The sequence below is a fragment of the Bidens hawaiensis genome, unplaced genomic scaffold, assembly GCF_021521415.1.
Source record: "Bidens hawaiensis isolate Kalapana, Puna unplaced genomic scaffold, B.hawaiensis_p1.1 tig00036411_1, whole genome shotgun sequence".
Lineage (NCBI taxonomy): Eukaryota > Viridiplantae > Streptophyta > Magnoliopsida > Asterales > Asteraceae > Bidens > Bidens hawaiensis.
In genome coordinates, this window is record NW_027505411.1 from 125771 (window position 1) to 152254 (window position 26484).

Below are 26484 nucleotides of genomic sequence, written 5' to 3' on the forward strand. Positions count from 1 at the left end.
TCCCTTCCTTAACTGAGCTCGGCTGACTGTACAAGTTACACGTATCAATACTCGCCTGATCTAATCAGGTGGTCTAGTATTAGCTTACTTTAACTTATCGCTTGATAATTTATTTTCTAATCAAACTTGGCTTTAGGCGAAGTTAACCCTCGGGCGAACTTGGCTTCAGGCGAAGTTAAACCTCAGGCGAACTTGGCTTCAGGCGAAGTTAAACCTCAGGCGAACTTAGCTTTAGGCGAAGTTAAACCTCAGGCCAACTTAGCATCAGGCGAACTTAAACCTCAGGCGAACTTGTCATCAGGCGAACTTAAACCTCAGGCGAACTTGTCAACAGGCAAACTTAGCTTGCAGGCGAAGTTCATCAGGCGAACTTAGCTTGCAGGCGAAGTTCATCGCTTGAAGGCGAAGTTGCCCAGATGAAGGCGAAGTTGCCCAGATGAAGGCGAAGTTGCCCAGATGTCCGCTGTTTCGGTTTCTGATCAACATTTCGGGCGATTTTAACACCCTTGTTAAGGTTCAATACCACCCACTACACTTCCCGACCATTTTTGGTCGTTTATACACTAAAAGCTCGGATCTTTAAACTTCAAACTAAGAATCATACCTTTTTGGGCTTGTTTGGATCTCCTTTAACTTGTTAACGCAACTAGTCGCCCTCTCTCACTCTCGGATCAGTCCGATTCTTCCTTTGGCTCGGCCCGGTTCCGGCGAAGTTAGTGTATGTGTGTGTGGAGTGTGCTTGGATAAAGATAGAATGAAGATATTTTGGGGTGTTAGGGTATTTATATCCCTGAGATCCCATGGACCTAAGGCCCATTCTCATTTAACCCATCCTAATTAATCCAAGTCCACAACCCACATCCATTACCCAACACTAGCCCGACCCATACCAACTCCTATTCTATTATTTATTTCCTGATAACCCGGGTAAACTTTCTCTCTATTATTAAGTAATATAATTAATATTACTTGGAAATTTCGGGATGTTACAAAAAGACAGTGAAAATAAAAAAAGGGAGGCTTTGTGTGGATAACACATGTCCCAAAAAAGCTTGTTTTATTATAATAGTAGATATTATATAAACTAAAATGTTGGGAAATGTTCATGTATATTTTAATTTTAACATGAGAACGTGGAAAATAATATCAATTTATAAAAAAAAATAAGAACGTAAAAAACAATATCAATCTACATAAACAATAATTTATAATAACAAAAAAAACTTAAAATTATAACAAAAGAATCAAAATCAAGAACAAATTAATAACAGCAAATACTTATAACAATAACAGAATAAATCTAATAATAACAACAAAATATAAATCATCAAATACTTATAATGCCTTTTAATAAAAAATTAGCAAATACGAACAAAAAATAACAGCAAACATCTATAAAAATAAACTTAATAATGACAGCAAATTGGATCTCACTGTTTTTATATCGAAATAAAATGTATTTGATCATGTTTGCTAAAATTTATATCTGTTAAAAATCTATCTTTAAATCAACTACTGTTGAGTATGTATGGAAAATATTATAAAAATTAAAATGTGTAATGGTAAAAATCTCTTTATTTTAATCTACTTTTAAATCAATACGATAATTTTTGAGTATGTATGGAAAATATTATTAAAGTTAAAATACCTTTTTTTTAGGAAAATTGGTTTTTATTGGTCCCAACTATTTTATTTTTGTCGGCGCTGGTCTCAACTATCATTTTGGCTGGCAACGGTCCCAACTTTCACATACATTGAATCCACCACTCCGCGACTAACGGAGTACTAACTCCGTTAGGTAAAATCTGATGTGTCGTCCTAATTGTTAAAAGCCTGATGACATGGGCATCCTACGTGGACCGCCTGTGTATTATAACCAACGTTTTATACTTAAACATTATACAAACATAAATTCCGTTAGTCGAGAATTTGGGGATATAGGGTTGTATAATCTGGGAATTTATGTGTGTATAATGTTTAAGTATAAAACGTTGGTTATAATACACAGCCGGTTCACGTAGGATGCCCATGCCATCAGGCTTTGACAACTAGGACGACACATCAGATTTTACCTAACGGAGTTAGTACTCCGTTAGTCGCGGACTGGTGGATTCAACGTATGTGAAAGTTGGGACCGTTGCCAGCCAAAATGATAGTTGGGACCAACGCCGGCAAAAATAAAATAGTTGGGATCAATAAAAACCAATTTTCCTTTTTTTTTATCTCATCACATGAATAACAAACTTGGCAAAATTATGTTTATGTTCATTAATTCTTCTTTTAATTATAAAATAATACCCTCTTATATGTTTTACGTATAGGTTCATGTTACCGAATATAAGAGAAATATGTAATACAAACAATGACAAAACAAAAACTGTGGAATTTGGATATGTTTTTCTTATTTTAGTTTAAAATAATCAGGTACACTGTTGTTTGAATATTTTTGGCAAATTCAGATTGTTTGAAGAACTAAAATACAACATTTTCTTAAAAGAAGACGAGTAGTGTAGTTTAGTGAAATACAAATGGGTTATATGGCCGCGAATCGCTGTTTCTAATCTTTTGTAAAATAAATAATATATGTAGTTAAAATGCATGAAAAGCAGTAATTATATCGAGGTTTAGAAAATAATCATAAAATTCTATTGGTATATATAATTTTTTAAAATTTTGTATTATCACCATGCATGACAAATTGTAAACTAAACAAGTAAAATGTGACAGTTAAATTCAACAGACACGTAATAATCTATAGTGGTTCGGATAGGGTTGTTTATTATTGGGGTTCAAACCTAAAATAGATCTGAACTAAAATGGTTTAAAAGTTAAAACTAAACCGGATTTACACATTCGGTTTTTGGTTCTAAAAGACTCAATTTTTAGAATTCAGTTTTCTCAACTTTGAGTTCGATTTATTTTAGTTTTCACTTAGACTGGAATATTTTTAAATTTGTGTAAACTGAAACTAGGAAATCAATATCCAAACCAACGAGCATCGCTACGTTCTTTATTCTAAATCGATAGAGATAACTTTGTACGTACTTATTGCTAACACTAGCTGCATCCCGTGGATGTAGGTCACTTTGTTCGAACCACACAAAGTTCCGATGCCATGTTTATTTGCTTTCGTGTGTTTGTGTGTGATAGTGCGATTTCGTTGTGTTGTTGCTCTAATCAATACCTAATAGTCTTTTGTCTTCATCATCAACATTCTCTACATCACCGACACATGTTCTATCTACATAAGGGTTTGAGCGAATCCACCGATTAACAAACAATAAAGATGATTATGTTTACCAAAAAATCATTCATTTCTTGACACCCATATCTATTTTTGTTTTAAGTTAATTGATTGATTAGCAAACATGATGATTGTGATGTTTAATCAACTAAATTAAACCCAATAGCTTCCATAAATTAGACCAATATAAAATTGTTTTTCAATTACCCACATAAAAATGATTGTGATGTTTAATTGTAAACAAAAACGACATGTCACAGGCATATTGGTGGAACAGTTTTGAAGAGTGGATGAGAGATAAGAGACAAAGGATAATTTAGTAATTGTACTTTTTATCTAATTCGAACTCCTTCAACATTTTTGCAATCCAATCAAGTCATACTTTTTAATTGAAATTAATATTTATGTTCTTTCGCTTCTAATTCCTTTAAAACATTTCCGTTCTTTCGCAGGTATTCTATGAACCAACCAACCCCTAAGGTTTCTCACCTTCATGGAATATACGAGTAGGTGTATACTATTGTTTTGTGAACTTTGTATTCAAGTTACTGAAATTCTCGATCTACATGATTTGGTGGTAGAGTCGCAATAAATATCGATTATTCCAAAAATACGATCAATTGATGGTAAAATGTTTTTTCTTTTCACAATATTACGAGACGTGCAATATTAATTTTAAAGATAACAATGATTAGTACTTTTAACGAAACTCCATTGTCTTACACATAATATATCATCATAAGTAGTGGAGGTTTCCATGATAGTCGATAGTTGTAAGACAAAATTCTAATGATTGCATCAAAATATCAAAACAATATTAAGTGTCTCAAACAAGTGATAAGTTGTTTTGTTTTGGTTACAAAACACTTACTTACGACCTATTAAATTTATAGAATCAGTTTATTAGAACAACTATAAACCTCGCCAAATTAAATTAGGTTTACATAGGTGAAAATCACTTATCATCATTGTGTGTCATCAACATTTAATTGTACGCTATCACCACCTTCAATTTGCTTAACTCGAACCAAATTATTACCCTACTAAAATGATTCATTTGACACCGATTCATTTTATTTATAACTCATTTTAACCCGATTTGAGCTTGGTCTAAAACTAATTTTGACCTTCTATTAACCAAACCCACTTGTTTTGCCTGATTTCTTTACAAGTTACATATTTATTAAAAGTTCAATATTTACAAACACACTAATTTATAAAATAAAAGATATGTCGTCAAATTTTCATTAGTCCATTACACATATTTCTTAAAATTTGTAGATCATCAACTAACTACAACATCCAAAACATACGAAAGAAGTAACCAAACTTTTCACATGTCCATTATCCTTAACATGATCAATATCATCAGAACATTTGACATCCTAACATGATAATATAACATATAAACATGTAATTTAAGTGGGCACATAGTTTCTTTAGACGACGTAACTTGTGACCACTCGTGTCACATGTTTGTTTGTTATTCGTAATGTTTGTTGAACCTAGGAATCAGAGCGACTAACGTCTCCATACATTGAGCTCGTTGGAAACTGGTTCATGTCTATCTTCTCGGGTTATAATAGTGTTGGTCTTCATCTTCTTGAACCCTGCTCAGCTAACTCTAGGTAGTAGGAACCAAAACGGTGATCCTGCTAAGATGAAGGGTAGCGCATCGTGTGATGGTGTGGAGGGGAGAGACATCTCCGACTCATAAACACGACATCACCGCCTTTATAGTGAGTTCTCTATGCATATAAGTGGGTAAACCACAATTAGAAAAAGCAAATGATCAGAAACATGGATATTAACCTGGTTGAATGGAAAGAACACATTTTTGATTTATGGAAAAGGCTAATGGGTTAACCTAACCTGCATTAATAATATTAGACCTACTTAGAATAGACTGATATTAGACAAAATAGCAAAACTAGTACTTTATGTTTACACGTTTTTCAATGGTTATTCTTTAAAAAACTTAATGATAGAAATCATGCTTTTCGTTTCAAATTCATATCACGTTAAGTCCTTTGGCCCTAACCCAGTTAAGTTTTTCCAGTTAAATGTAGGTCATGTGCAAGGCATATGAGGGTAGTTTTGTAATTTAAAAAAAAAATAACGAGACCCATGTCACACCCCCATCTTAGGCCTAGGAGCGTGACCCATAAGTTGGTACCATAATTGTAAATAAATCAGAGTTACGTTATATTGCGGAAGACTTATAAAACTTCAAGGATCAAAACATAACTTTTATATATACTTTCAAAGACGGGATTATAAAACACCCGTTCAGAGTTGTTAACAAAAGATTACTTGTTTATGTTTACAAACCACCATTTATGTTTATACAAAATAAAATCCGAGCCATCGGATATATAAGCACTTCGTCACTCCAAGCGCTAAACTTGTTTACCTGCAAAATATAAAAAATACGTCAGCAACGAATGCTGGTGAACACGTTGACGCAAAATAACTTCTTTTACTTTATTACCCCTCGAGACTACGCCTGCCTCGGCCCAACGTGGCTTAGGAATAACAAAGTCAAATAACACATTATAAACTAGAGCCTCTACTCTAGGTCACCTCAGCAAACACCGCAGCGTTCGACTTAGTGAAATACTTGTAAATATACACATAAGGTCGTACTCCCTGCAGGAGAGCATCCTACGACCAAGGGTGGTGCGATCATGCGCATACATCGCATAGTACCACCTATGTAAGGATCCAGACATACGTATACCACAGCCTGAGGGCTAGGTTTATACCCTAGTTATAACGGTTTTAGGAACACATAGTTCCTTGTAAACAATTTCACATAACAAGTTTGACTCATTTGAAAACAAGTTTAAAAGTTTGGGGGCGTATTCATCTTATCTCTTTAGGATCGGCTTCACTCACCGTCCAAGGGTCTTTCCCTTTCTTTATCTCGCACCTATAGTACGAGTATAAATATTTGTTAGTCGGATACACGATCCGGCTTAAGACCTTTAGTCTTATCTCAATCCTCGATGAACCTTTAGTTCATTTTCTTTTACTTGAAAACCTTTAGTTTAAAAGTAAATTTATAAACCTTTAGTTTATAATAAAAACTCGACGTTTCTTCTTCTCCAAGAAACGTAATCTTTTTCTTTTATTATTTAAGAATAATCTTTATTCATTAAATAATATTTTCATAACAAAGAATACATATATACTTACACACATATATATGTATTTAACAATATTCAATAATCATACTTTCATTCATTTCTTTGTTATGTTTTCTTTTCTTTTCTTTTATCGAGGTATCGAGTATAACCTCGACTTAAGGCTTAAGCCTTTAATATAATATTGAATTATACTTGAATTCGTTATTACGCCTAACCTCGTTGGCGTTTAGAAACCCTAGGGACTCGAGCAGCACTCCAACGCCGCTTGATCTTCTCGATCGTCAAACGATCACGCCAAACTTCAACACTTGTCGACACGCTTTACGAGATTCCTCGCCATTACAACAACACCTTTGATCGTATGTGGGTGGAGGGTGACACGAACTTCAAGGAAACGTCGGTACACAAATGAAGGATCGGGACACGTTTTACGAGGAATTATAGCGCGGATTTCGAGGTGTATTGAGTATACGATTGTCGGGTTTTAGAGAGAAGCTAGAGAGAGAAAGGTAAGATGAGTTTGGATTTGAGAAAATGAAATCCCGGACCTTGCTATTTATAGACAAAATTTGGGCTTCCATCGCGATACGCGATGGGTCCCTGGCAGGCATATCGCGTATCGCGATATAGGCCTGCGAAATCACCACGTAGACCTGCCACGTGTTGACACGTGTCAGGCGCCGCTCCACGTGGCAACACGTGGCAGCAGTGTTGCCACGTGGTGACACGTGGCAACACATAGTGCCACCGTGTGCCACGTGGCACACGTGTCATAACTTGTCAGAAGCTCCATCGCGGTACGCGATGGGCTTCTCCTTTTGTCCATCGCGTAGCTCGATAGGACAAGAAATCAGATTTTTCCTTTTTAACCCTCAAGTTTGGAATTTGGCAATTTTAGTCCCTAGAATTTGGAGTTGATACTTTGAACTCGAAATTTTCACGTTGTTACATCCTCCCCACCTTGAAACAAATCTCGTCTTCGAGATTGTTTTACTCGAACAAGTGTGGGTATTTTCTTTTTATTTCCGATTCGAGTTCCCAAGTGTATTCAGGCCCTCTACGCGAGTCCCATTTAACTTTCACAATTTACAAAGTTCTTCATTTTAACTTCTTTGTTTTCGAATCTTCAATTTGTATTGGACGTTCAAAAAATTTTAAGTTCTCGTTTATTTGTACGTCTTTTAATGGCATAGCCAACGACTCATCGGTCAAATACTTACGCATATTCGAAACATGGAATACATCATGTATCCCTTGCATTTCCTCGGGTAATCGCAACCGGTATGCAACATTACCTATTCGTTCGAGTACCTCAAAAGGTCTAACGAATCGAGGACTTAACTTTCCTTTCTTATCGAAGCGAACTACGCCTTTCCAAGGCGAAACTTTCAATAATACTTTGTCACCGATATTAAATTCTAACGACTTACGGCGGACATCAGCGTAACTCTTTTGACGATCACGCGCCGTTTTAAGTCGTTCTCGGATTTGAAGTATTTTATCGGTGGTTTCTTGGACAATCTCGGGTCCAGATAACTGATTGTCTCCGGTTTCAGACCAACACACGGGCGTCCTACATTTACGACCATATAACGCCTCGAATGGTGCGGCTTGAACACTTGTGTGATAGCTATTATTGTACGAGAATTCCATTAGGGGTAAGTGGTCGTCCCAACTTCCACCTAAGTCGATCACACAAGCGCGGAGCATATCTTCCAACGTTTGAATCGTTCTTTCACTTTGCCCATCGGTTTGCGGATGATAGTTAGTGCTCAAGTTTAACTTCGTACCAAGAGCTTGTTGGAAGCTTTTCCAGAAATAAGACGTAAAACGACAGTCTCGATCAGATATTATAGACAGCGGTACTCCATGTAAAGCAACAATGTTGTTCACATAAATACGCGCTAGTCTATCCATTGAGTACGACTCATTGATGGGTATAAAGTGTGCGGATTTCGTCAATCGATCCACAATAACCCAAATAGCATTGTGTTGTCGAGTCGTCTTCGGGAGTTTGGTTATGAAATCCATGGTTATTAACTCCCACTTCCATACGGGAAGTTCGGGTTGCTAAAGCAATCCCGAAGGCTTTTGATGTTCAGCCTTGACTTGCAAGCAAGTTAAGCATTTCGCAACATGCGAAGCGACATCCCTTTTCATTCCATTCCACAAATAGTTGGCTTTGAGATTGTGGTACATCTTATCACTTCCGGGATGCATCATGTATTTCGACTTATGAGCTTCGCTCAAAATTTTCTCACGCAACCCTCCAACGATTGGTACCCAAATCCTATTACCGAGTCTAAGGATACCATTGTCACCTTTGACTAACGAGTCAATGGTGCCGTTACGTTTTTCATCGGAGATTTGGTTCTCATTGATCGCTTAAGTTTAAACCGATTTGATTTGTTCGAAAAGATCAATTTGAAGTTCTAGGCGTAATGCTCGGACTTTATGGTTTTTCATGCTCTTTACGACTTAGGGCATCAGCCACAACGTTGGCTATGCCTTCATGATAAACAATTTCGCAATCATAGTCGTTAAGCGTTTCCATCCATCGCCGTTGGCGCATGTTGAGCTCCTTTTGATCAAAGATGTGTTTCAAGCTCTTATGATCAGTGTACATGGTAAATCTTACTCCATAGAGATAGTGCCTCCATATCTTAAGTGCAAAGATTATGGCACCTAACTCTAGATCGTGAGTCGTGTAGTTCTTTTCGTGTACTTTGAGTTGACGAGAGGCGTAAGCGATTACTTTCTTGCGTTGCATTAGTACGCATCCCAAACCCGAGTGAGACGCATCACTAAAGACTACAAAATCCTCAGTACCTTCTGGCAAAGCCAAGATAGGTGCTTGGGTGAGCTTTTGTTTGAGTATATCGAACGCCTCTTGTTGCTTCATTCTCCATTCATATTTAATGTTCTTACGAGTTAAAGAAGTTAGAGGAACGGCGATACGAGAAAAGTTCTCGATGAACCTATGGTAGTAACCGGCCAAACCTAAAAAACTTCGGATCTCAGTTGGCGACTTTGGGACCTCCCACTTAGAGATAGCTTCAATCTTAGCGGGGTGCACTTGAATACCGTTAACGTTAATGATGTGACCAAGAAATTGCACCTCGTGCAACCAGAACTCGCATTTCGAGAACTTAGCGTACAACTTCTCGGTTCTAAGAATTTCAAGCAACGTTCGAAGATGAATTTCTAGATCAGCCGTAGACTTAGAGTAAATAAGTATATCTTCGATGAATACGATAACAAATTTATCCAAGTACGGCTTGCAAATACGGTTCATCATATCCATGAACGTAGCTGGGGCATTAGTGAGTCCAAACGGCATGACCGTGAACTCATAATGTCCATACCTTGTTCGAAACGCGGTTTTCGGAATATCTTCGATTTGAACTTTGAGTTGGTGTTAGCCGGAACGAAGATCGATTTTAGAAAAATAGCTAGCACCTTGAAGTTGGTCGAAAAGATCATCGATACGAGGGAGTGGATATCGGTTTTTGATTGTGACTTTGTTCAATGCACGATAATTGATACACATTCGCATGGAACCATCCTTCTTCTTGACGAATAGAATTGGCGCTCCCCAAGGTGACGAACTTGGTCAAATGAAACCTTTCTCCAATAACTCATCGAGTTGTTTCTTTAACTCCTTCATCTCAGTTGGCGCTAAACGATACGGTGCTTTGGCAATCGGAGCAGTACCAGGAATAAGATCAATCCTAAACTCTACTTCACGATCGGGAGGATTCCAGGAAGTTCATCAGGAAAGACGTCAGAAAAGTTAGAAACAATAGGGACGTCTTTGATTTCTTTTGGCTTTGATTCTTCAGTGACGTAGGCCATGAATGCGAGGCATCCTTGATTCAAACATTTGTTAGCCTTAATCATGGAAATTATGCTAACTTGGCCATCGTCCTTGTCCCCTTCAATTCGAATCGTTCGTTTATCAGGGGCTTGAAGTTCAACAGTTTTGCTATTGCAGATGATACGAGCATGGTTATCGGATAACCAATCCATACCAAGTACAATATCAAAACCAGCCAGACTCATGGGTAACAAACAAATAGGCAGAATATAACCAGCTAGAAGTATTTTTCCGTTTTCAAGGGCTTCGGAGATCTTAACGATATCACCACTAGCGATCTCGACGCTTAGAATTTTATCTAATTTTGTTAATGGTTCGTTTAATAGACTACAGAAACTATAATCTATAAAACTTAGATTGGCACCTGAATCAAACAAAACTCTAGCATAGGTGTCGTTGACTAGAAACATACCGGTTATGGTTTCCGGCATGTCAGCGGCCTTCTTTGTGTCGAGTACGAAAACTCGAGCGTTTCCTTTTTTGTTCTGGCCACTTCCACCCGCACCACCAGCAGCGGGTTTGTTCTTTGGGCACTCGAAACTTAAATGGCCCATTTCCTTGCAATTAAAGCAAGTCATCTTCTTTTTCCAACAATTAGAAGCATCATGTCCCGTGCGATTACAGGATTCACAAACTTTAGGAGACGGGGCGAAATTGCATCGGCCCTTGTGGTACCTCCTACAAGTCTTACATGGCGTAGAATTGTTTCTGTTTACGCCCTTGCTTTTAAAGTTGGAACTTCCTCCAGTCTTTCCTTGAGCAGCTGTTGGTGTCACCTTCTTGTCCTCTTCTTTGTTGCGGACCATGCCGCCCATCAAGTAACCAGCCAACTCCATTGCAGAGTCAGCGGTTTGAGGCAAGTGCGACCTCACCATGTCGCGGATTTGCCGCGACAATCCCCATATGTATCTTGTGACTTTGCTGGACTCAGGGTTAACCAGCTAGGGAACAAGGCGACAACACTCAAGAAACTAGGTGTTGTACTCTCAGAGGTTTGTCCCTACGACCTTATGATTGAGGAATTTTGTTTGGATTTGGTCGGTTTCATGCATGGGACAAAACTTTCCCATCACCATGGCCTTAAACTCATCCCACGTTAGGCCATACATCATATCTCTTCCCTTACTCATCAACAGCGCATTCCACCACTCGTGCGCTTCTTTTTTAAACATCAGTGCGGAATATTGGATCATTTCCTCCTCATAACACTTACTCGTGATCACAATAGTTTCCATCTCTTCGAGCCATCTCACGGTTGTGATAGCTCCCTTATCACCATGGAACTCTTTTGTTCCATAGTATTTAAAATCCTTAAACGAACAACCACTTATCTTGAGTTTCTTGAACTCACGTCTAACTCCACCGTCGGCGTTAGACTCATGGAAACTACCCTCCTCATGAGAGGATTTCAAACGGGATTTCACGGATTTCGAAGGATGACCGGAAGGATTAACAGTTCGGGAATGTTTGGTTTGTCTAGATTGAGATCTAAACTCGGTTTCTTCCCTAATGGCTTGCTTAATCATCTTTTGGATTTTATTCATGTATTTTTCAGGAATTTCTTCCTTTCGCTCATTCTCATTTTCGGGGCCTTTCCCCTTATCTTTTATCTCTTTCTCTATACGAGCATTATTGTTGTTACTTTGTTCAGACATATTTCTCTTTTTCTCTTTCAATTAAGTCTGAAATTTTAACAACATTTTTGTCAAACACACACTTTTATTATATATACATATCACAAAAGGATATGTATATTTTATATTACACATACATATATATATATCGTTCCAACGATATATATATATATATAGTTCATCATATCATTACATGAGAACGTTTCAAATGTTCTTTATTACAAACTTATTTCACATATCATACAAAAACTATTTTACACATAACTTCTCGGTTGCATCCATCATCACCATCTTCAGTTATTCAAGAACTTCTTCACAACCTTCGTTAGTTTGTTGCACTTAGAAGGAGTGTCTCTCCAACTTTCTTCTTTTTCTTCTCTTCCTCATCTACCTTCTTCCTCCAATCGTCGGTTTCATGCAGTGCACGATCCAGATGTTCTTCATATGATTGTGGGACTACATTGGGGTATCTATACTGCGGAGGTGGGTCGCGGTAACCCAGAGTCACCATCTCGTAGTGATTCCTCGGCTCTGGATACGGAACATAGTCCATGTCAGATGAAAGGTAGAGGTAGGTCTTGGCAGCTTGATTCTGCTCTCGGATCTCATCGGCTTGCTCTTGAATTGATGGAATTTCTCCTTGGAATGGTGGGAAGCTTGACGAAGCTTGATTCCTCAATTTCTCAAGATGCTGGACATACGAATCCACAGAACCATAGCTTGCGTTTTGGGAAGTGAGTGATCATTCCATTGGGCTTGCCATTGCGTTGGGATTCTCAGGATGCTCTTCTTCCTGTTCTTCTTCAGCCTCTTCCTCGGTTTCTTCTTCTTCTTCGGGATCTTCCTCCTCTTCTGGTTCCTCTTCCTCTTCCGGTTCCTCCTCTTCTGGTTCACCTTCCTCCATGGGTTGTGTGGTTTCATTGTTTATTGGTGGCATCTGGAAAGTCTCAGTAGGCATTATTATTCTCATCTTGGGTCTACGGGACGATCCTTCAATGTTGTTTGGTTGGGAACTAACTTCTTTGAAGGTGGAGCTTCCCGCATGCCATTCTTGTTGTTCAGAGAGATATTTCATCCACTCGGAGGATGGCTGAGAGTTTGGTAGGTATCCGGTTGGATAACATTGTGGTATTTCCGCCGGTTGGTAAGTGGGGATCTCTGTTGGATGGTACGTCGGTATTTCGGAGGGATTATACATTGGTATTGCTGATGGATGATAGCTTGAGTGTCTTGGTGGCTCAATTCCTTTTTTCGGTGGACTATCGGGAACATCTATTGGGTAGTGCCTGCTTCCGGGATAGTACACAGGTTTGGTCAAAGTCATGTTCCACATCTTGGTTAAAGTATGCTTCGTAATAACCCTCGCTCATGTTGTCTTCGGGGTAGGGTTCGGCAATTCCAGCCTCCTTTGCCTTGTGCATAAAGTCTTCAATTTGAGCTTTGAATGACATCTAATATTATGGGTGGTTTAGAATGTAGAGTGGGAAAGAAGGGTTACCAGTCTATCTTATCCCTAAAACACATAAACAAGTATTTCCTGTACTTGGATCGAAGCCTGGGTATTGTTTTATGATACCCAATTCGCTAAGATCGATGGCTCTGATACCAGCCTGTCACACCCCCATCTTAAGCCTAGGAGCGTGACCCATAAGTTGGTACCATAATTGTAAATAAATCAGAGTTACGTTATATTGCGGAAGACTTATAAAACTTCAAGGACAATACATAACTTTTATATATACTTTCAAAGACGGGATTATAAAACACTCGTTTAGAGTTGTTAACAAAAGATTACTTGTTTATATTTACAAACCGCCATTTATGTTTAATAATAATAAGTTAGGGTGGTTATCTGATTTAGATAAAGAGGAAAAAAAGATAGATAGATGTGGGTTTGGTTCGGTGGTGGTGGATGAGAGAGAGAGAGAGAGAGAGAGAGAGAGAGAGAGAGAGAGAGAGAGAGAATTTATTTTTAAATATATTTATGTTTTAGTTTCTATTATTAAATAAATATGTAAATTTACAAAACTACCATTACGTGTCTTGCACATAACTTAGGTAACTAGAGAATTTAACTGGGTTAGAGTCAACGAACAAAACGTGATAAAAATTTTAATTATAAATGATGTTTTCTGGCATTTTATTTCCCTAAAGAACATCTACTGAAAAAATATGTAAACATAAATGACGTGTTTTGCCATTTTGTCATGGTATTATAAACCTTGACCCATTCACACCAATATATCAATGTTAAACGTAACTTTCACGCTTTATCGAAAAGAAAATATCGTGTTATGAACATATGACATATTGACCATGTCTAGAAGCAAAAGAAAAACTTTTGTGGGTCAATATTTATTTTCCAATAAGCAGAAATCAAGAAGAAGGCTAGAAGAGGGAGTACCGCTACACCTTCAAATGACAAAAGCTATCACCACTACACCATCTTTGACTAGCCACTAACCACACGCCACGTGTCATACACCTCTCACCTCCACCCTATATAAACTACCCTAACTTATTATTATTATTATAACCGCCATATTATTATTCTCTCTTCATTCATCATCTCTAACAAACTCTCACTCTCTGCAATGAAACTACACCAAGGACTCAACCAATTGGATCGTGACACGTGTCGCACGATCGAAGTCATTCAACCGGTGATCAAGCAATCAATCACGGCCGTTGATAAGTTTGATTCCGACGGCGATGAGCTGTACACGCCGCCGCTTAATTTTTCAATGGTGGATAACGGAATATTCCGTTCTGGATTCCCTGATTCCGCTAATTTTGGGTTTCTTAAAACCCTAGGGCTTTGGTCTATTGTGTATGTTACTCTAATTATAATTATATGCTCCAATTGTTGTATAGTGAGAATTATATCCAGCTGTACCAAAAATACAGATACCGAATTTATGAAAAAAGTTTAGTTACCAATACGGTACCAAATGCTCACCAGTTCGATGAGCATTTGGCACCGGTTGTGGAAATTCGGTATCTGTATTTTCAATAAAGGTACCATATATAGATTAGTACCTGCTATAGGTTCGGTACGGTAATCGATACTGAAATTTTTTTAATAATTTGGTACCGAATACCGAACCTATACCGAATTTATGAAAAAGTATGAGCATTTGGTACCGGTAGTAGAAATTCGGTGTAGGTATTTTCGATACCGGTACCCTATATAGATGAGTATTTGGTAACAAGTACCGGTACCGTACTCGTATCGGTTTGGTACGGTAATCGATACCAAAATTTTAAAATACTTGGTACCGAGTACCGAATCGATACCGGTACGGTACCACCGTACCGGTACCGAAATACCGATACCAGTTCGGTACCGATACTCGTTACCAAATACTCATCTGTATATGGTACCGGTATCGAAAATACTGATACCGAATTTCTACAATCGGTACCAAGGTACCGTATCAGTACTGAAATACCGATACCAGTTCGGTACCGATACTCGTTACCAAATACTCATCTGTATATGGTACCGGTATCGAAAATACTGATACCGAATTTCTACAACCGGTACCAAATGCTCATCCCTACTATATGATACCCGTAAATATTGATACCGAATTTCTAAAAAAAAAGGTATCGAATAAGGTACATACTCATACCAGCACTCGTTACCAATTACTCAGTATGTATTAGTACCGAAGATACTGGTACAGAATTTTTAAAAAACACTTGTGCCAAATGGGCAAATATAGTAGATAGAGTACCCGTACTCGGTATTAAATGCTGATCCCTAGGTGTGAGTACAGGATTCCAGATTTTGTTAATTACTACCTATCAACTTGCGTATTTGTTTTTGAGACGAAATCTGACAGTTTTTTTGTTGTTTTGTGTTGGTTTCTAGATATTTGTGTCCTGAACCATATCCGGAGCATAATATGGAGTTTTTGAAGGCTAATAATATTCATTTGTTTCAATTTGGAATTGAAGGAACTAAGGTATTATAGGATCATATTTTAGCTTATTATTTGCACTTATATTGGTTATGTGATTAGGTTTCCAAAGAAGATTAGGCAGTGCTGTAGAAATCGCGATGGGGCGGATTTATCAGAAATAAGAGGGCTACCGATTTGATTTCACCTAAACGGCCCCTAAAACGGCACCAATGAAAAATGAGTCTAAAAAAACTAGTCAAAATGGTAAAATGCTTATTTTGAAAAAAATATATAAAATTTTGTATATATATATATATAATTAATAATTTTGGAAAATTACAGATAAACATCCAATCCAATTAATCACTATTAATTGCTAGCTGTATCCCATTGCTCGTCTAACGCCTGACGAGTTCTACAACACTGGATTTCGGTGAATACAGTTTGTACTTTGGTTTTAAAGAGATTAGAGGAACTAATCTACTTCCTAATCTAGAGAGTGAGCGTAATAATGGAAGTGAGTTGTATTTCTCTAAATGATTTAGTAGAAATGATTACTTAACTACTCTTAACAAACTCAACTTATGAACTAACTAACCGAATGCACCAACTCAATATTATTGATCATATGGTTTGTACTTTGGTTTTATTAGAAATTAAAGAAACTAATCTTCTCCTAATCTAGAGAGAGTATAATAATGGAAGTGAAATGCATTTCTCTAAATGATTTAGTACACATGAATTGATTACTTAACTACTCTTATCAAACTCAAGTAATTCAATATTATTAACTCTTTAACATGTTCGATCATATGGTTTAAGTTTCAAAGCATCCATGATCTCTTGTAACACGTATGATAGTATTAATGCTGATATCTTTGCAGGAACCGTTCGTTAACATCCCTGAAGACACGATTCGTGAAGCGTTAAAAGTTGTTCTTGGTATGCAATCTATACCCTTAAAACATTAATCACAAGTTATAATATTAATACCATTTGGGCTTTTTCTTATTATACTTTATTATTGTTTTTTACAGATGTAAGAAATCACCCTTTGTTAATCCATTGCAAAAGAGGCAAGGTATGATCATGATCACATGCTGTTATTTCTGATATTATTATTATTATTATTATTATTATTATTATTTTTTCTGATATTATTATTTTTATCATCATCATCTTTTGTATCTTCATATTCAAGTATGTTATTAATGGTTACTGTTGTTTTTACAGCATCGAACGGGCTGTTTAGTGGGATGTTTAAGAAAGATACAAAGATGGTGTTTAACTTCAATCTTCGACGAGTATCAGAGATTTGCAGCTGCAAAAGCGAGGCTTTCAGATCAAAGGTTTATTGAGCTTTTTGATGCATCAGGATTCAAAGATATACCACCGTGCCCTTGTTCTTGTTCTAGGAGGTAAAGATCTTCTTGGTGAGTGAATCATCTTCATCCTATAATAAATAAGGACATTTACACCACCTATTATAGGTCAGGTCCTAAAGCTATAGTGTAATTCAAGGGCGTTTTCGTCTTTTACTTTCAACGGATTGGAATAAACGGAATAGGCATTGATTTCGCGGAATATGTTTTTAGCTGTTCAGGAATGATGTTTGACATTCCTTGAGGATTACTTAAATCGGTTTTTCTCGTTGTTAGGGTTTTAGTAATTGTTAATGTACCCGATTAAACAAGTTGAAATTTAGTGTATATCGAGTTATTTTGTTGTTAAAAGCTCATTTTTTGGTTGTGAACTTGTGATTTTCAAAATTAACTTCATACGAGGATCAGTTTGGGATTGCTTGTTAAAACTATTTATCTACTTATTTTTTCCAAAATAAACAACTTTAATAATGAACAGAGGAATCGATAAAGATTGGATCAGTGAAAACCCGAATTATGAAGAAGAATATAATTGAATGGATGATTGGTGTTTTCACTAAATCGGTATGTTAATGAAGATAATATTAAGCTTAACTTTTAGAAGATAAAAAAGACTATCTATACAATAATTCTTCCAAGAAATGAACACCCGACAATCTCATCAACACTGTGCTAACTAGTGGGACCATGTAAAACGCACACTAAATATGTAACTTTCAAGGGGTTACAATAGGACATAGGTGCAAACTAGATTAGAACCTAAAACCTTTGCTGATGCAGAATTAGACACTTACGAGGCTTTTAACGTCGTACTCTTCTTTTAGGTTAGTATCTTATTGTTGTATTACTTGAAAAGAGTACCAATGTACCTTCATAGTGAGGACACAAGGGTTGGATCTCTTGTTATCTTACTTTTTTTTTTCTTCAAATAATATTTTATTTTAGCTAATTTGAAGGGTAAGATGCCAAGATGGTGTCATATGATGACTTGACCAATACAGATTCTCTTGTATTATTTCTTGAAATTCCTTCTTGCTTTGTTCCCCCTTTTGGATAGTCTTTTATTGTTGCTAGCATAAGTGCATGTGCTTTCCACATGGTGGTTGGTCTCTTTGTATCCACTTATTGTTGCATTTTATTGAAATAAAAACAAATGCAAATGGAATAATGTATACATTGTTTCTGAAAGAATCTATGCATTTATCTTGGATTCTCTTATCATCAAACTCTCACATATCTTAAGCTCTTTCATTTATCTAAAAAATGTGACTTCAACCATCTAACTTATAAATGTGGCCACACTATATCTAGTCATCTAACTATTAAACAACAAAACATAATAAACAATGACTATTTTATTTTTAAACGTCGACGAAAATATATGTTTATACCAATACTGTAGCGAGTAACTAGAGTGCAATGGAGAACAACTACCACATACAATCCCCTGAGGAGGATGAAAAGTTATGAGATTTATCGAACACCATAATTGCCAATCAACATTCCTGCGTTTTGTTCGAGTCTTCAACCAAATATACGAATTTGTTTTGATCTCCTCCCATATAAGGAGGTATGCTTGCTTTTGAAAATTCTTTTGTGTGCTTTTCAAATTGACCAATACGTTATCAAGAAAAATGCACTACTGCTTTTGTTACGGGTATTGATAAGTGAAGATTACTAGGGCTTTGAAGCAATTCATGCACCAAGCAACATTTCGTATAAGGAATCCTAAGCTATGCCATGACATGCAAATGGACTGTTTCTTGTTCTAGGCATGAGCAAAAACCGAATCATAACTGAAAACATGCACTATTAACAAAATTAACCATAACTAAACAAAACCGGCGGTTATAGTTAAGTAAACATGATTAACCTACCATTATGCTGTGTACAGTCATAATTACAATGTGTGTTCAATCAACAACATAGAACAACTTTTACTTTATTCTAAGAATACTAAGAGGAGCGGACTTTTACCCTAAACTAATAGCCGAAAACATCTAGCACATTCAATAAAACACCCCCTAATTTCATTACATTAAAAAAAATCTGCTCGATTAATCAGCAAAATGATAAAGGTTAAAAAAAAATCTTAGTGTCTACTAACCGAATTCCAGACCGAGTGTGACCTAAACTCAAGAGTGCTAAATTGGGAACACATATACGAAACTCCTAGAGTGATCAGAATCATATTACTGGATCAAAAAGCAAGTGATAAAGGTAGTGAATGACAAGATTGATTGAGAAGTGGTCATGTTAATATGAAAGAAGATCATATGGCATAAAGGAGAAGCTTTGAATAGTTGTACATTGTGCAATAAAAATAAATAAACTAATATTCACGTTAAAGAAAATGGTTGAGCTTGTAGCCTTTGGGCTGGGAACTAATAAAAATTTAGGCCCACAATAAAAGCTATTTTTGGGCTGTGCGTTGTAGAGGTGAACAAACCCTGTATTTTTTGGAACCGTAATCAGGTAGGAATCAATTTCGGGTAAGATAAATAAAAGTTAAAACCGGGTCGGATTGGAACCGGTTCTAGGTATAATCAGGTATTTGACTGAATTTTCCGAGTTTTTTCGGGTTCGGGTAGGGTCAGGTTTTGACCGGGTAAAGTTGGAACCGGTTTGGCGGGTCCGGTTTCGGGTACAGGCACGGGGAGAAACCCAAAAAAAGGTCGTACCTCGAGTCAGATACAATAGGAACTGATTCTGGATCAGATCAAAAACCGAGTTTTCTTTGCACCTATAGTTAGTTGGATAAAAAGAAAAGAAAGATCACGACCAACACCACTTTTATTTTATTCTTATTTTCCACTACAACTTTTTGGTTCTCTGATGGTTCTTGGAGATATTTTTTTTTTAAAGCTCACTTCATTAAAACCAAGCGCCCTATCTCTAAGAAGAAAATAGGGGACGCCCAAAGCAAACAAACGATTACATTACATCAAAGTTACACCACCCTTTCCAATCTACCGGATACGTTTTAACTCTACTCCTATACAAAGATACCCCAAAGATTTAACATCCGACACAATCTCAACCACACCTCTTCTTTTGCTCGAAAAAATTAACTCATTCCTAGCTTTCCATAACCGCCAACACGTTAATATAGCAATCCCATATAAAACTTTTCTTTTCTCCTTCGGGACAACCATTTGGCTATGAATATCTAACACATCTTTGACCGAAAACAGATAAGGAAAGGGAATTCGACACCACGCCGCTATACCTTGCCAAACCCCAATAGAAATCGTACACGCCGAGAAAAGATGATCCACTGTCTCTTCATATACACCACAAAAAACACACGAACAATCATCAACCTCAATGTTCCTCCTTCGAAGAGCCATCCTAGTTGGAAGCATGTCTAAGGAGGCCCTCAACATAAATATGTTACACTTATGTGGGAGCCATTTACACCATTTAAAAACGTCACCATTAATTACCAATTCCTCACCCTTCAACCATTTTTTTAACCATAGCCACTGAGAAGATTTCATTTGACCCATCATTCCATTTCCACCCATCTTCTTTATTAGATAATGTGACGCCAGCAACCAACCTTTGACACTCCACCAACTCACAGCAATGGTCTTCCGAAGTGGGGTACATGTTCCAAGACCAAGACACAACAGCGTTTTCATTATTTATCCCAATTCTATCAGCTACAATGCACCATTTATCTTTTTCAAGACAAAATGTGTCTGGGAATAACCGCCTTAACGGCACTATGGTGAACCAAGAATCAATCCAAAATCGTATTCTTCTTACATTCCCCACTATCCCACAAAACATATTGTTAACATCTTTTCCTTGAACCTTCACCCTGTAAACGGCAGCCACCAACCTACTCCACGCACCCGTCATTCTTCTGTTACATGGAACCATGTCCCACCTTCTCTTAGAACCATGAATTGCATCAATAGTCTTTCTCCAAAGGGCTTCAACTTCGTTTCGATACCTCCACATCCATTTAATCAGGAGAGCGTTATTACACAAATCTAATTTACTAAGATCCAACCCACCACTTCGCTTAGGACGAGCAACTTTATCCCAAGCGAGCCAATGGACTTTTGCCCCCTCCGTACCTCCCCCCATAAAAACTTTTTGATCAGCGCCTCTAGCTTCTTAATAACACCAACCGGAGCCTTGTAAATTGTAAAGTAGTACGTTGGTAAACTTTCAAGTACCGACTTTATTAACGTTACTCGGCCTCCAATTGACAATGTATTAGCTTTCCAATTGGAACGCCGGTTTTGGAAAACCTTTACCACCGGATCCCAATTAGATGTCCTATTCATATTAGCACCCACATTAACCCCCAAATAAACAAACGGGGCTTCACCGGAGCAGCACCCCAACACATCCGCTTTTAAAGACACCTCAATCTTACTTTTACCAATTCCGTAAAGAGTTGACTTGTGAAGATTTATCTTTAAACCGGAACAAAGGAAGAAAATCCTCAAGATCCTCTTCATATTCATAAAATTAAAATCAGACCACTCTCCCATGATCATTGCATCATCAGCGTACAGAAGATGAGACAGGACTGGACCACCATTCTGCAACACTACCCATCCAACGCCCTTATCGAGCACGCCTTATTGATAAGACTAGATAGTGCTTCCATAACAATAATGAACAAGAAAGGGGAAATGGGTCCCCCTGCCGAATACCTTTACCACAATCAAACTCGAAAGTAGGTGTGCCATTAACTAAGATAGAGGATCTCGCAGAAGACAACACTCCATAAATCCATCTACACCACCGTTCAGGGAACTCCATTTGTCGCATAATAGAAGACAAAAACTCCCAATTAACATTATCATAAGCCTTTTCGAAATCTATTTTAAACATAAATAACTCCCTCCCCGTCCTAGTAGCCGAAGACAAAATTTCGTTGATCATCAATGGCCCGTCCAAGATATACCTACCCGAAAGAAAGGCCGACTGAGTCTCAGAAATAATACCACCCATGACCCCCTTCAATCTATTAGCCAAGACTTTGGAACTGGCCTTGCTAATCACCCCTATAAGATTAATTGGACGGTACTCTCCAAGCGTAACAGGATCACTCAACTTTCGGAATCAAAGTAATAAAAGATGATCCCACTCCCCGATTAAAACAACCCGACTCAAAAAACGTGTTGAAAATTCTCCCAAAATCTTCCGAAAAAATCTCCAAAAATTCTTTATAACCGAAAATTAAATCCGTCCGGACCAGGGGCTTTATCATCATCACGCTCAAAAACCGCATCTTTAATCTCTTTATCTGTAAAAACCGCCACTACACCCTCCGCCTCTACTAAGCCAACTTTCTTTAAACCAAAACAATCTAAGCTCGGTCGAACTCCCAATTCCTCAACAATTTGTTTTTAAAAAAATTATACACCTCTTTTTTTATGTTGCTAGGCTTAGAAACCACCTACCATCCACCAAAAGACCCGGAATCGAATTGCTAATCCTCCTCTTATTAATGATACCATGAAAGAACCTCGAGTTTTCGTCACCCTCCTTCGCCCACTTCGCCCACTTCACCCTTGCCTTTTGCTTCAAATCTTTGTACTTAAACTCCTCCAATTGAGATAACTTCTTCTTTGATTCCTCAAAAACCCATGCTTCAATTTCAGTAAGATCTCTATCTTTCATTACCACCTCCAATTCATATATCTCCTGTTTCAAATTCACTTCTTCCTCACTTTCCAAACCTTTCATTTTATGCCTCCACTCCATAATCGCTTTACGTAAACTTCTAAATTTCTGAAGGAGCAGAATATCCGGCGGTCCAACACCCCTGAAATCCGTTAACGTTCTAACAACTACCTCCTCAAAATCTTCCCTTCCTAACCAAGAATTAAAGAAACGAAACGGCTTCGGGCCAAAATTCTTGGAAACAATTTTTAATAGTACAGGGAAATGATCCGACTTCTCCTTAGCCAAAGCTCTATACTCAGCATTTGTCCAATCATTCATGAATCTCCACCACACTAAAATTCTATCAATACGACTAAGCTTGTCACCTGAGCAGAAAGTAAACTTTCTACCTTTAAGAGCAAACTCATGTAGCCCTGCATCTTCAATAAAATCATTAAACTCTCGAGTCGACACAACATTAAATTTAGAATTTCTTCTCTCCTCTCTACCCCGAACACAATTAAAATCACCACCCACCACCCAATACCCTACTGAACCCACTATTAATCTTGACAAATCAATCCAAAGAGCTTTTTTTACTGAGGACTGTTGAGGAGCATATACATTAAGAAAATTAATCTCTTTTCCACTGCCTTTACAAACACCCGAAACCAACAGGTAAAATCTATTCTTTACCACTGACGTCGCATTAAATAACTTCGAATCTCACAATGAAATTAAACCACCCGAACGACCCGTAGCTTCAACCCATTGACTACGGTAATCCCCACTCCCCCAAAACCCATCCAGATTTACACCATCTAAAGACGCAAATTGTATCTCTTGCAGCATAATAAAACTAACCTCATGAAGAACCCTCAGATTTCTTACCCATTCCTTTTTACCTTGATTCCCCCGTCCACGAATATTTAAAGAAATCAAATTCATTTAGGACCTACTTGAAAACCTTCATCGTCAATCACATTATTTAAGTTAGCTTGAAAATCTTCCAAATTATTAGCGCCTAAGGCAACACCCAGCTGTACCGTTTTTTTCCACATGATCGGTAGTTCTGGGAGAGTTCTGAATATCCACTTGCACATTATCCATAGAATTCCCTTCCACTCTATCCTCCGATAAAAATTCATTGTTCACCAAGTTTTCCGTAGTTGGGACATCTTTTAAAATACCTATGAATCTATCAATATCAAATTGGGTCATCATTTTCTCTGGACCTGGGGTGATACAGAGTTCCTAGCCCTAGACCCATACTTCTTTTTAGAAACTTCTTTCTTTTTTAAACTCCCACAATACCGCCCGAATTTAAATTACATACAAAATTGTCAAATTCCTCAACCCCGTAAGAGTCACCAAATCCACCACCCTCCCAACCAGGGCCACTTCAAACCAATTTGAGAACGCAACCACATTACTGTCAATATTAATCGTATCTAATCTCACCTCGTTTGGTATATTGAGGACCATGTCTCTATAAGATTTTCCACCTCCCATAACTGGACCTGATGAATTCTTGGTCATCTCGGCATCTCCATTCTGATTTCTATCACCCATATCATTAGTTGCCTGATTCTCTGCTTCCTTAACCACACCTTTTTGGCGATCTTTAACCCGATCCGGGTTCCTTTCATGATACCTCTGTATCTTCTCTCCATCGACAAATCTCGCGAGACCAACAAACAGTTTATAACTACCAATCCAAATATCCTTTAATTCGAACTCCAAACTTGACACTTCTCTAACATTTCGGAATGTAACAAAACCAAACCGTTTACCAAGTTTATCTTGTTTCCGGGCAATATAGGTACATTCTATCTCCTCGAAACCCTTCATAGCCTGAAACAAATCCGAAGAAGCACATTTTTCTGGCAAATTAGACACGAAGAATTTGGTGAAAACCTCTCTCATCTTCTGACTCCCTTCTCTCTGGGCCATCTGTATACATTGTGATAGCCAATCGGCAATTAGCAGAGCTCATAGCACAATGTATAATGGTAAGAATAGACATATTAGACGTAGACATAATACGGTAAGACAACTAATATCTACTGGAATTATCATTGTTGACTACGTGAAGTCAAAAGATAATATTGTGGATCCGCTAACAAAAGGCCTAAGTAGAGAGTTAGTTCAGAAGTCGTCCATGGGAATGGGACTGAAGCCCTTGAAAAATTAAAGTTCATGCGAAGGAAACCTAACTCCGCACACTGGAGATCCCAAGAGTTGAATTCAATAGGAAAACCTAATTGTATGAATTAGTGCGGTCACTGGGGGGGGGGGGGGTAACCCTACAATTTTAAGAGGGAGTTTACAATGTGGCAAGGTAACCTTCCTAGTCCATTCCTAAAAGTGACAAGTGTGAGGCTAAGCATATGGCTTTTAATGATTCGACCAAGGTAGTCATACATGGTGAATCACCTATGTGAGAGAGAAGTGGGGTCGCTTCGAAGGGTATTTTTGGGCACAATACTTAATAGCTCTTGCAGATGCAGGCGCATGTTCATGACCATAACGAACATAACTATGAGGACTTGACTTTGTCAGGGAGAGTCTTGTGTGAAATGTATTGTCGTCTACACAAACGGCCTCGAGTTTCATCACTTGAGTCTCCAACAAATGTTTCTTCAAAACAACAATTCATTTATTGAAATTTGGTAACGGTTTTGGTTGAGGATCGTGTTAGACACGGGGCCCTTAAAACAGATTTCGTACATACTCTCAAGCGCGTTTGTTAATAAGTGAAAATCTAGGTAAAACCATGTCTAATTATAAACCTTTGTGTTTTTGTAAAGATGGAATGTTAAAATGAATTTTGTGTAGAATTTGCCAGATTTCTATACCTAACTTATAAATATCATAACACACTCATTTTTTAAAAACTAAATTAAGTGTTGTTTTTAACTGGAGTTTACTTCTATCTTTTATTAAATGGCAATTAAGTAGTGTTTGACATGCATGAATGAGAATTGGAATGGAATAAACCATTACAATGAAATGAAAAAAGATGTATTTGGTTGGTCGATGAAATGGAATCACCCATTACCATGTTCATTCCTCATTCCATTCCCCCTAAAACACCTCAAATTCATTCCATCCACCCCCTCCTTTTTTTCATTACATCCCTCATTCATATTATATCACCTCCAGCACCCTCTCACCACCACTACCAATTGCCCTCTCACCACCACTGCCTGTACCGCTGCCACCACCCACCGCTGCCACCACCTCCACCTGCCTCCGCCACCACCACGAACCGCCTCTGCCGCCTCCCACCACCATCACCCACCTCCGTCGCCACCACCAACCACCCTTCAACACCTATCAGCGCCACCCACCACCACCAACAACCGAGCATCACCGCCCGCCACCTGTTGCTTACCACCGACACCGCCGCCACCACCCACTATCGCCACCATCCACCACTACCAATAATCGCTCCCGCTCATCGCCATCGTCGACCACCGTTACTGCTCGACGTCCACCACCACCGCCACTCACTACCATTTTTATTTTATTCCGATTTTTTCTTGCTTACCAAAAAATAAAATAAAAACATCATTTTATTCCCACACGGTAACCAAACATGTCAATGGAATGGTAATGAATAATTCCATTACTTCGTCCATTTCATTGCTTCA

At 37.8% G+C, this 26484-nt stretch overlaps 3 protein-coding genes across 3 annotated transcripts; 1 reads left to right on the forward strand and 2 right to left on the reverse strand.

Annotated features, from left to right (window-relative positions):
- Window positions 1-14442: 14442 nt before the first annotated feature.
- LOC143613013 (inositol diphosphatase DSP1-like) lies at window positions 14443-17234 on the forward strand. Its single transcript, XM_077086845.1, has 5 exons — window positions 14443-14734; window positions 15782-15875; window positions 16697-16754; window positions 16850-16893; window positions 17046-17234. Exons 1-5 carry the CDS (start codon window positions 14499-14501, stop codon window positions 17232-17234), a joined length of 621 nt encoding a protein of 206 aa, XP_076942960.1. The 5' UTR covers window positions 14443-14498.
- Window positions 17235-20163: 2929 nt separating this feature from the next.
- LOC143613017 (uncharacterized) lies at window positions 20164-20544 on the reverse strand. The gene has a single exon (XM_077086849.1). The coding sequence runs from the start codon at window positions 20542-20544 to the stop codon at window positions 20164-20166; it is 381 nt and encodes a 126-aa protein (XP_076942964.1).
- A 1842-nt stretch (window positions 20545-22386) lies between these two features.
- Window positions 22387-23776, reverse strand: LOC143613018 (uncharacterized). Its single transcript, XM_077086850.1, has 3 exons — window positions 23575-23776; window positions 22624-23481; window positions 22387-22544 (listed from the first exon to the last, which is right to left on the reverse strand). Exons 1-3 carry the CDS (start codon window positions 23774-23776, stop codon window positions 22387-22389), a joined length of 1218 nt encoding a protein of 405 aa, XP_076942965.1.
- Window positions 23777-26484: the final 2708 nt, after the last annotated feature.

Bases quoted from the DNA above. Each gene is read 5' to 3' on its own strand.
- LOC143613013 (XM_077086845.1), top strand. From the start codon at position 14,499: ATGAAACTACACCAAGGACTCAACCAATTGGATCGTGACACGTGTCGC. The intron at 15,876-16,696 runs GTATTATAGGAT...ATATCTTTGCAG, and splicing joins TTGGAATTGAAGGAACTAAG to GAACCGTTCGTTAACATCCC. The intron at 16,755-16,849 runs GTATGCAATCTA...TGTTTTTTACAG, and splicing joins AGCGTTAAAAGTTGTTCTTG to ATGTAAGAAATCACCCTTTG.
- LOC143613017 (XM_077086849.1), bottom strand. From the start codon at position 20,544: ATGGCTCTTCGAAGGAGGAACATTGAGGTTGATGATTGTTCGTGTGTT.
- LOC143613018 (XM_077086850.1), bottom strand. From the start codon at position 23,776: ATGAATTTGATTTCTTTAAATATTCGTGGACGGGGGAATCAAGGTAAA. The intron at 23,482-23,574 runs GTGGTTTAATTT...GTGTTTGTAAAG, and splicing joins TGAAGCTACGGGTCGTTCGG to GCAGTGGAAAAGAGATTAAT. The intron at 22,545-22,623 runs GTAGGTGGTTTC...AGGAATTGGGAG, and splicing joins TCCGGGTCTTTTGGTGGATG to TTCGACCGAGCTTAGATTGT.